The sequence below is a fragment of the Rhincodon typus genome, chromosome 4 (genome assembly GCF_021869965.1).
Source record: "Rhincodon typus isolate 14 chromosome 4, sRhiTyp1.1, whole genome shotgun sequence".
Lineage (NCBI taxonomy): Eukaryota > Metazoa > Chordata > Chondrichthyes > Orectolobiformes > Rhincodontidae > Rhincodon > Rhincodon typus.
Window position 1 is genome coordinate 11,856,699 of NC_063335.1, and position 12,101 is coordinate 11,868,799.

Sequence of the window (12,101 nt, forward strand, 5' to 3'; positions counted from 1 at the left end):
ACGTTTCGGGTCTAGACCCGAAACGTCAGCTTTCCTGCTCCTCTGATGCTGCTTGGCCTGCTGTGTTCATCCAGCTCTACACCTTGTTGTCTCTGATTCTCCAGCATTGGCAGTTCCTACTATCTCTATTAATGGTATTGATCTCATATTTGCTACTAACTACTAATAAGTATAGCTAAGCAAGCAAGTATAACTAATATCAGTATTGCTAAGTGAATGAAGCCAGAAAATTGTATTTAGTGCTATTTCTTTACTGACCTGTAACAACATGAGCTGAAATAACAACCTGGCTCAAAGTAAGAGCCCAGAGATGAAGGCTGTGCACTGTTTTCACTCCATTAACTGCAAGAATCTTTTCCCTCACTGCAATATACTTCAGTCCAGCAGGTGCACCTTGATGATAAAATAAATAACATTAAATAAAATACTAGTAATGTTCTACATATTTTAAACATTGCTAAAATGAGACTAGAAATTGAAGCTTTTTTTGTCTTGCACTAATCAGAACAAGAAAAAGTGCAAAAAAACCTGCATTTGTGGGAGCTGAAGTTCATATATAAATACTCAGGACCCTGTTTTATGTAGGCAAAATGAATTTGTATATCCATTGTTACTTTTTTTTCAAAAAAAAAGGGGTCAGAGAGACAGGTCAACTCTGCTGCACCCATACGACAGCACACTGATCAGAACCTACTTGTCTGGTCTGAGAATTAAGATTGACAGTTAACTGTTGTGCCATGGCAATTAGGCCCAATTGACCAGCACCTCTTCTCATTCTGTATAAAATGGTGTCTTTTTTTCAAGTCTGTTTCTTATGTCCTAGTTCTGATAAGTGCAAGATGAAAAGATTCTCGTCTCTCTTTAGCAATGTTTAAGTCTGCATTGCCAAGAAATTTCCCATATATTTCACATTATATCCATATTTACACATACAAACCCATATTGGTATCTATTCTAGGTGCTTTCATGATGACTGTAATAGGTGAAAACATCCACCTGCCCAAGACTAAAATGCCCGACATTGTGCACTTTATCATACCCATTTGTTTATTACTATGTTCCATCCACAAAACAGAATTCTTGACCCAAGCACAGAACTTCAGATTGTTTGTATGGTTTGACAGTGAAAAAATGCACTGACATTTACCAAGCAATGGTATGCTCTTTGCCATCCCATTTGACTTTCTCTCAAATTCAGTGAGTCTGTCATTGTCAAATCTGTACTTTCCATGCTATCACAGATCCTCTTTTGTTTTTATTTTAATCATACCCTTTCCTGAAATTTGTACTTCCTTAAAACCTATTATAGCTCTAACTACTTACAGTTTTTATGAAAATGGGCTGGGACTCTAACAAAGGTGACAGAGAATCAAGAAACAAACAGGAACAGAAATTGTTGGAGAAACTCAGCAGGTTTGGCAACATCTTTGTTTTCTCTTCAGAGTTAACATTTTGAATCCAGTGACCTATCTTCAGAACTCAGAAGGGTCTGAGGGCTCTGAAGAAAGATCATTGGACTTGAAACATTAACTCTTTTCTCTCTACAGATGCTGCCGGACCTGCTGACTTTTTCTAACAATTTTTGTTTTTGTTTGTTTCAGGTCTCCTGCATCCACGGTTCCTTGTTTATTATAATGAGGAATTAGGTGTCGTCCCTCAATTCGAGGATGACATGTACTTGGTGCGGTGAATTTAGGCTCAAAACGTTAACTCATTTTTTTCTGCCCACAGATGCTGCCAAACTTGCTGTTTTCTCCAGCACTTTCTCTCTGTTGGTGAGTTTCTGTCATAGGTTTTCATGTGACTGAGCAGCTGACTGTCGTTTCACATCTTTGGACACATGGGCAGGACATCCCTTAAAATACCAAGATTGGAGACAAACACCAGCCCTGCCCCACTCCCCACCCCTCACTCCCCACACCCCCGCACCCCATGCTCTGAAACTTGCCTGGTTGGCCATCTTCCCCAGCCGCACACATTGCAATGGAGGCAGAATGAGGTCCTTAAATGGCTAGAATTTATTTACCTAAGGGCCTCAGTAGGATGAAAGGTAAATTAACTGCTTGATGTCTTTCCCAGCCCCTACACAAGGGACAGGATGGGCTGTGAAGGAAGACAGTGAGCTTGCTTGCCCTTTTATTTTACATGCAACTCTCCCATCTTTAAAATTGCTGGGGTAAATTTAACCCTAAGACTTTTTCTCCATGTAGGGAGTCCTTTGTTGTCAAAGTTATCCTTTTGAGAGAGGTGACTGCCAAGGTATGGAAGTGCTCAGCATATTCCAGTGTCTCTACTTCAATGTATATGATAAAATATATGGCTGGCCATGCATGGGTTAATACAAGTTTTGTTTTAGTGACATTTAAGGACAGGCCAGGTTTCTTGTTTATAGGATTGAAGAGGTCAAGTGGTTTGCAAATCTGGTACAAACTTGAGACCACATGTATAGACCATGTAGTGGGCAGTTAAGTTTGACACAAAGGTGATTGAAGTCAAACAATCAGGTGGTATTTAATACTGACACCAGAGGGTAGCTAATCTCTGAAGTGAGTAGTCACTTTCAGATACATTATAACTAGCACAGGGCTACCACACAATCATTTCTCAAGATGGATACCTACTTGCTTCTTGAGTCCATTCATAAAATTTTTAATCTGGTAACTTCATCCATACGCCAATTATTCTTTGTGTGAATAATTAAGTTCTGTTCCCATTGTGCTTCATAGAGCCAGGAGGGCATCATGAAGCCAATGTTGTGTATATGACAAAATCCCAAACTTCCTCTTATCAAAGCTATCTAAAAATCACTTGAAGTGAAATAACAGTAGAAATAAAATGTGAATAACACAGCCAAAAAGAATTACCTTCCATCAACACCAACAAAATATCTCGCAGAACGGTGATTGTTGTTCCCAAAACAAACACAGAGAAAATAAACGTGCAGATAGGATCAGCTACTTTGAATTCAGGCTGGAACAGACAAGAATAGTGATACTTTTTCAAAATGCTTATTAGACGTCTCCATGAAGCACATAAAATAGAGTGAGTAAAAACTATATTTAATGCTTTATATTTCCTTCCTTCCTTCTCAGATGTTCATGACCCATGCACTCATGATAAAACTTCTACCCATGCTTTGTAAAACTATGGCAAATTTGCTGGGTGCTGAATCATCTTATTACTAATGCCTATATGGTTATTAGCTTCCTGTAGTGGAGGTTTCATTTTTTGATAATAGTTTGCATTTCAGACAAAGTGGAACATTTCCCAGCTATGTCCCACTTATAAAAAGCAGGACTAATCCAAGCCAGCCAATTACAGACCCGTCAAATCTCAAAGTCAACAGTATTGTGATGGAAGGTGTTGACTTACAAAGCAATAACCTGCTCAGCAATGTTTTGTTTGGGTTCTATTTGGTTCTAGATCTCCTTAAAACCTTGATCCAAATATGGCCAAAGAGCTGGATTGCAGACATGGCTCATTAGCCAAGGAACAGGATACATGAGTGGGGAGGTTATGCTATAACTGTATAAAACCTGATTAGGCCCTACTGGAGTACTGTGGGCAATTCTGGTTACCACATTATAGGAACAACATGATTGCTCTGGAGGGGGTGTGGAGGAGATTTACCAAGACGTTGCCTGGGCAGGAATACACAGATACAAGGAAAGATTGGATAAGATGTGATTGTTTTCCTCAGAGCTGCATGTTTTCCATTAGTGCAGGGATCAATAACCAAGGAGTATAAATTTAAGAAAATGGGCAGAAGGCTAAGATGAAGGTTGAGGAGAAGTTTCTTCACTCCAGAGGGTGGTGGGAACCCATAACTCTCAGCCTGAAGGAGCGATTGAGTCAGAAACTCTCAGCATTCAAGTAGTATTTATGTATTCACTTATACTGCTATAGCCTCTCGTGACATGAAGGTTTGAATGGCCTCCTTCTGTCCTGTAAACATCTATGATTCAGAGATAACAGGGAGTGCCCTTCAAAATATGGCATTAAGGAGCCATAGTAAAATTGGCATCAATGAGAATGGAGGAATATACTCCACTGGTTGGAGTAATACCTAGCACAAAGGAAAATGGTTATTGCTGTTGGAAACCAAACATCTCAGCCCCAGGAGATTGCTGCATAAGTTCTGCAGGGGAGTGTCCTAGGCCGAACCATCTTTTGCTGCTTCATCAACGTCTTTCTGTCCTTCATTTGTGGGATGTGGGTGTCAATGGCTAGGCTAGCATTTATAGTCCATCCCTGATTATCCAGGGAAAAGTTAAGAATCAACCATATTGTGGGTCTGGAGTCACATGTAGGCTGGACCAGATGAGGATGGCAGATTTCCTTCCTTAAAGGACATTGGTGAGCCAGATTGTTGTTTACGACATAAAAAGAGAAAGGGCTGGAGAAACTCAACAGGTCTGGCAGCATCTGTGGGGAGAAAAACAGAATTAACGTTTTTTGAGTCCAGTCATCCTTTGTCAGAATGTGGTGGTGTTTATGACAATCAACAGCAGTTAGATGGTTACAATTTGGCTAGCTTCTTATTCCAGATTTTACTGAATTCAAATTTTGCCATCTACCATGGTGGGTTTGAACCAAAGTCATCAGAACACTAGCCTGGGGTTAATCCAGTGAAATGACCACTAGGTCCACCACCTCATAACTTCTCAGGTACTGAAACAGTCGATACCTCCAAGCAGCAATACATGGACAATATTCATGATTGACAAGTGGCAAGAAACAATTGCGTTGCACATGTCAGGCAGCGACCAGGAAGAGAATCTAACCATCTCCCCTTAACATTCAGTGGTTTTACCATTACTGAATCCCAAATCATCAGCATCCTTGGTCCTTACCATTCAGCAGAAACTTAAATGGACCAGCCATATAGGTTTCTGACGACAAGAGCAGAAGAGAGGCTTGCAATTCTGTGATGTGTAACCTACGTCCTGACTCTCTCACCACCTGGAAGGACCTCAACACTGTTCAGAATAATCTCTTAGTACTCCATCCATCAGCTTACACATTTACGTCCTTCGCCACCAGAGAACAGCGTATGATCTATGAGATGCAATGTAGCGAATCATTGCAGCTCCTTTAACAGCACCCGTGAAAGTTTGCTCAGTATGAAGAAACTGTCACTATAGTTTCCAATTCATTGCATGATCCATACCACTGTCATGGTCTGCTGCCTGTCAAGACACAGCTCTGAGCAGTCTGCTAGCCCCGGTCTCCCTTGCGAATGGATACTTTCTGCCAATATGACAGCTCTACAAGGGTATACAGCATATTTGTTGAGGGACTGCACTACACATTCAGACCTCGACTCAATCTCTGATACTACCTTCTCCCTACCTTAATAGAGGACACCAAATGCTGAGAAAACACCCATCAACTCCTAGCCTTATTTTGTCTCAAGACATGTGCCCTTTAAGGAGCCCTTGATAAATGCTGCACAGTGTCAACTCATGTCACTTTGCCACTTGAATAGCAACAGTGGCACAACCAACCCTTTACCTGGTGAACCTGACCCTGGTGTTCAAAACACAAAACCCCATCATGTCTTTGTGCCAAGCAGTAATGCCCAACACACACAGACAATACAGATACTACCCCATGTACTTCACTTAACCCAACATTAGGAATGTTAGCAGTCAAAAACAGCCAGCAGAACCAGGATACACTGACTGTATGTTACAGTGACTGTGATCTGGTCATTCTGGTGCAGGTGATAAGTAATAGGAGGGACATCATCTATCTAGCAGGTTGTAAGATGCACTCATCATGAGCAGAAGAGCAAATGATACAAATTGCATATTGAACGCCTCTGGAAGCACTGGCAAACTCGGATTCAGTGTCACAAAAGATTCAGTGACCTGCTATTGCTCTGGCCAAGTGTGTGAATCTTCCAACTGATCAGAAACTGCTCTTGATTGCAAGTGCAATATGCAAACCATTTGGAGGACTCAGGGCACGTACTGTTCCTCAACCTTGGAAGTGAGCCTTCCTAGGTTACTGTTGTAGTGCTGAGTCCTAATGGGTGCTGAGTCCTAATGGGTAAGACTATCAAAGAATAGATGTTTCAAATCACATGGAGGAGATTCCTTTCATCATACATCAGTATATTGCCTCGTTTTCCTATCCCCATTATGCTTGCAGGAGAAATGAATCCATGACGCTCCTTGTGAAGAGCAAAGATCTGTCAGCATATCCAAGTTTCCTCATTGCTTTTCCTCTTGACTGCAGAATGAGGAACCACAAACGAAATTTCAGCCCCTAGTTTGTTTTTGCAGCAATATATATTTAAACAAATAACCGAGTGACTACATTATTGAGTAAATGGAAAGAAATAACATGAAAAAGATGATGTTCATTGCGAGCTTTAAGAGACTTGCAGCTTTCCCTGCTCTTTTCAATCTATGATCACAGGGTCCTAGAATTTAAACATGGGTTATTCAGATTGCCCGGTCAAACCAAAATTCATATTCTCTCCTGTGTGGGCCCAGGCCTGCTGCATACTGTTAATGTCATCTTTTGCAGCATGGAGAGGTATGGTGTTTAGATGCTGAGCTTTAGAAAAGTGTACAAAAAAGTCAGCCAATGTTCATTCTATATGGAGTTTTTCTGTGAATCAATGAAAATGGATTTAGTGGTGGGTTCTGTTGTAAACTCAGAACTAAAATATTGCGGATGCTGGAAATCTGAAATAAAAACAAAATGCTGGGAATAAACAGCAGAAGGGATGAGAGACATGAAATTCATGTCGAGTTGAATATGTGTTGTAAACTTGCTTTGTAAATTTACCTTTTAAAAAGGCATGCAATAACTGTTCCAGTTTGAAGTAATAAAAATACATAGTACTTCCTCCTCCAGTCTAGCTGTGAGGGTGTAGCTTGGAGTTAGTTGTTTTGGAAAGCTGCTTTCTTATAGCTTAGCTTGGAAACTCAGTCAAGGTGTACCAGATCAGCATATGTAATTTGTACATCTATTTGAAGAAAAATATTAGAATGAAATGGGACTTGAAAAGTTTGTTGACCTAGAATTCAAAAGTTATAATATAGTAACTGACCTTGAAAAAAATTATAAGGGCACTAATTAGCACACTCAGGCTTTGTAAGAAATCTCCAACAACATGGATAAAAGCAGCTCGAATGCTGGCATTTGGCTGATGGCTGTGAACAGATTCCACTGCATGTTCGAAATAAGTTGCACTGTGGTTGTGGCCATGTCCGCCCTGATGAAGCGCCAATCCCATTCTGCAAAAGACAAAGTTAGATGAGTTTTGCATCAGGTTTCAGTGGAAAATTGTCGTTAAGTAGCTGTTAGATTGAACATTTATATACACATATTTACAATTATGATTTTGGTTTACATTTGTCTCATCACAGAAACTGTAATAGTGGTCAGGGTCGGTTTCTGCTGTTCATTGAATAAGAACCATTTTTCTTTTTCTTTTAAGAATTACAATATTTTATTCTCTCAATTATATAAATGAGTATTATAAAAGCCTTGGTTCAGTGGTAGCAATTTTCTGTGTCAATTTGAAGCTTGAATGTTCAATTTGTGCCTGACTACTGAGACTTGTTGCTATTTGTGTGTAAAATGTCCTGGATTACAATTGCTGCATTGTTCACTTAAACTGCAGAAGTATTTCATTAACATTGGAGATCCTGAGGTTATGGAAGGTCATATATGAATACAAATGCTTTATTTTGTAAGTGATTATACGAGAGAAATGTATTGGTGAAAGCTAAGCTAGGATGAGAGTGATTATAATGCTCTGCACATTTAGAGGTAAACAAGAATATTTATGTTTTTGTCTGTTTTTTTATTATGCTACAATAATAGGGTAAAACAGGTTTATAATATTGTTGAGAATCAAGCAAAAGACAAAAAAAATGCAGGAGAACTGAAAAAGTTAAGAGGGGCAAAGAGAATTTACGAGTAAGGATTATGAGGCAAAATGACAGGGAATACCGAATCTTGGAAAGATGTAAAGAAAGTAAAGGTAGTCAAAGAGAATACAGGACAATTATTGACCAAAAAAGGAAATCTTATGAAGGCAGATGACATGCTTCAATATTAGCTTGCATCTGCCTTCACAAAAAGAGCATTTTAATGGCATCAGAAGACATGACATTGATAGAGTAGAAGAATTGGATAAGGACTTCATGATGGCTCAGTGGTTAGCACTGTTGCCTCACAGCAACAGGTACCCATTTGATTCCAGCCTTGGTTGACTACGTAGAGTTTGCCTGTGCTCCCCGCTGTTTTGTGAGTTTCAGGTGGCTGCTCTGGTTTGTTCCTACAGTCCAAAGATGTGCAGGTTAGGTGGATTGACCATGCTAAATTGTCTGTAGTGTCCAGGGATGTGCAGGCTAGGTGTTTTAACCATGGCAATAATAGCAAAAGGTAAGGAGCTGTGCTTGGGTGGGCTGCTCTTCAGGGGTCAGTGCAGACTCAATGGGCTGTAGGGATTCTATGATTCTAAGATTAAATTAGATAAAGAGGATGCAGTTAAAAGGCTGTTGGAGCTCAAAATGCAAGTCACCAGGTCAAGAAGGGATGCATCCTATGTTGCCAAAGGAAGTAAACATGGAAATATCATAGGCTTTGACTACAATGCTTTATTCCTATTACATACAGGAGTGATGTCAAAGAACTGGAGATTTGAAAATATGATATTTCCATTCAAAAAATAAGAGATGGGTAAATCTGCAACTATAGGCCAGCAAGACTAACAGACTCAGATTAAGATCATTAGCAAAGGAATCAGAAGCGGGGTAGGAATTATTTTAAACAGCAAGTTATGAATGTAATACCTGAAGATGTGGGGTTAGCAAATCCAACATCAATTTTCAAAAGGGAATTGGACATATGAAATGTAATTTTTTGCAAAGCCATGGTGAAACAGCAGGGGATGAGACAAAATGCGCAACACCTTCAAAGAGCCAGTAGAGATACAATAGCCCTTTTCTGCATTGCATGATTCTACGAAATCTGAAAATTTAAATAATTTAAAAATAGCATCCTTGGTAACATAGTCAGGTAACACGAATAAATATTTAACTCATTCATTTAAATCTCCTCTTTAATTCATTTAACAGAATTGCATTAAAACTCTATCTAAATGAGTAGAGAAATGGTTCATTCCTTCCTGTAATTTCAAAATGGTGATCGTTTATTTAGGAAAATAATATCTTTCAGAATGCTATTTATACACAATTGAATTGAAACTTGCTTGCTGTGAGATGAAGCATCTAGACTGCTAAAATGTCTAGATCCCCAAGGACTCATAATCTATATTCCAGCATAAAGGAAATAGCCATCAAAGTAGCAGATAAATTGGATGTGATTTGGTACATTCTGGAATAGCCCTGGCAGATTGGAGGATGGTAAATGTAATACACAATTTAAAAAAAGGAGGAAAGGAGAAAATATTTTTGCCTAACATTAAGAGTAGGTAAAATGTTACAGTCCATTGTAAAGGGCATCATAATGGGGCATTTAGAAAATACCAATGAAATTAGACAAAATAAACATTGATTTACTAAAGTGAAATCATATTTGACAAACCTACTACAGTTTTTGGGGATGTAATTTGTAGATTAGATGAGGAAGAAACAGTGGAGACAGTATATTCAGATTTTCAGGAAGCTATTTCAAAAAGAGAGGTTATCTTTCAAAATTAAAGCACATAGGATTAGGGTAATATACTGGGGTAGGATTGGGGTAATATATTGGCATGGAGTGAGAATGGGCAGGCAGTCAGGAAACAGAGAATAGCAAATGGATCATTTTCAGACTGAAAGGTGAGGATGAGTGGGGTATCGCAGGGACCCAGATACACACAATATATAGCAACAATGTGAATGAGGGAATCAAATTTGTATTTAAAGAGACTTTAAGGTGATTTAAACAAGTTGAGTGATTGGGAAAATACATGACAGAACAAGCAAAACGTGGATAAGTGTGAGGATATCTATTAGGTATGCAAAACAGAATGTCAGAATATTATTTAAACAATAGAAAGGAAAACGTTGTAGTACAAAAGGTCATGGGTGTCTTTGTTCATCAATCACTGAAAGAAATGTGGGTGATGCAACTGGTTAGGAAGGTAAATGGTATGTTTGCCTTCACTGCAAATGTGTTACAGGAGCAAGGATTTCTTAATGCTCCTGTACAGGGCCTTCATGAGACCACACCTGGAGTACCATGCAGTTTTGGTCTTCTTACCCAAGAAAGGATACTCTTGCCAAAGGGTACACTTGGTGCACTTGCCATAGAGGGAGGGCAGTGAAGGTTCATGAGACTGATGTCTAAGGGGGACAGGATTGTGTTACTAAGAGAGGTAGGGTTGATTAGACCTGTACCAAGTAAAGCTCTGAGGAATGAGGGAGATCTCATTAAATTCTGACAAGACTGCAGAGATTCGATGCAGGGGGGATGTTTCTTCTTCTCAGGGGCCCTGGAACAGAGGGTCATGGTCTCAGGACATATAGTTGGCTATTTTGAACTGAGATAATGAAAATATCTTCACTCAGACCGGTGAACCTGTGGAGGCCAAGTCAATTAATATATTTAAGGAAGAAATAGATTTTTAGACACCAATGGTATCAAGATGCACGGGGATAGAATGTCAAACATGTACATACTGAACGGCAGAGCAATCTTGATGGGCCAAAAGCCTACTCCTGCTTCGATTTTCTGTGATTCCATGTTACTTGAATGACAACAGTCAGTGAATGATTGAATCATATATAATCATCAGAGCCATCATAGTTAGAGATAGACAGATTTCTAATCATTAGGGAATCAAGAGTAACGGGGAAAACATAAGAAAGTGGATTTGAGGGATTATCAAATCAGCTATGATCTTATTAAATGGCAGAGCAGACTTATGGGTTGAATGGCCTACTTCTACTCCAATGTATATCATTTATAAACATACATTTAAAATAAAAATTAATTTAAGGAATTTCTCATTGAAAAAGCAGTATATACAAGGAAGCAGCAAAAAGCGTTAATGAAAGTTAACTTACATTACATTTGCCACTACTGCAGAGGTAGATGTTATAACCATGACCAATCCATCAATTTCATACTCAGCACGAACCAACCTTACACAAGCGAGGTAGACCAACACTCCTGTTACAAGCCAAATTGTGATCACTGAGAACAGTGCACCAAGAATTTCTAGTAAAAATGAAATTGGAATTAGTAAGACTGGTTCGCACATTAACACCAGTGGATGATTTGACATACAGCATTCCGTTGCAATAGATGTTTAAGATGGAGCACAAACTCCCAGGCAACCTTTATTTACTGTAACCTTGATGAATCTGTATTCCACATATACACAGGTTACACTAGGTTGCAGACCCTCTTTCATTTCTTGAGAGCTGTTTATGAATTTTTGGCAGCACTTCAGCCCAATGTCCCTGATCTTTGGTCGCCTGGTGCAGTGAGGAATGGGCAGTTTCTCATGGGCCTGTGTGTGGGCCTGGTCAAAGTGGCCATAAACAACGAGTCAAGTCCAGGCAATGGGCAGTGGAGGGGGTCCCTATGCCAGACTTCTTACCTCTCTCCTGTAGTTACATGTGCGCCGGATGTCCTTGGAGAAGGAACCAAGATGTCCAGTGGCATGCTTAAGGCCTGTAACTGGTGGACATCACATGAACTGGAGTGCGTTGTAACCACCCTCAGTGATAATTTAGTTTCATTTTTTATATTTACTTTCAACTTTTGATTTTTGTTACCGTACCCCATTAAAGGATTGTTAACTTTCAATTTGGCTTAATTGCCATAAATAACTTTGAAGGGTCACTGGACCTGAAATGGTAACTCTGCTTTCTCTCTACAGATACTGCCAGACCTGCTGAATTTTTCCAGCAATTTCTGTATGTGTTTCTGATTTCCAGCATCTGCAAATTCTTTTTTGGTTTGGCAGAAATAGGGTTAATTTAAAAGACTATAGTCACTAGCAAATAACAACTTGTGTTTAGATAGTATCTTTAACATGTAAAACATTTCAAGGTGTCTCAAATTTTATCAAGCAATGTTTGATGCTGAGCCACATAGGGAGATTTTGGGTCAGATGTCCT

The 12,101-nt window shown here is 39.3% G+C and overlaps 1 protein-coding gene across 1 annotated transcript in view; it reads right to left on the reverse strand.

Annotated features, from left to right (window-relative positions):
• Window positions 1-12,101, reverse strand: part of LOC109921245 (zinc transporter 8-like) — a 71,281-nt gene that overhangs the window by 38,768 nt on the left and 20,412 nt on the right. Inside the window, exons 4-7 of the mRNA XM_048595646.1 lie at window positions 11,040-11,193; window positions 7,067-7,253; window positions 2,865-2,970; window positions 259-393 (exon numbers count right to left, since the gene is read on the reverse strand). Coding sequence (XP_048451603.1) covers window positions 259-393; window positions 2,865-2,970; window positions 7,067-7,253; window positions 11,040-11,193 — 582 coding nt within the window. The remainder of the gene's footprint in view (window positions 1-258; window positions 394-2,864; window positions 2,971-7,066; window positions 7,254-11,039; window positions 11,194-12,101) is intronic.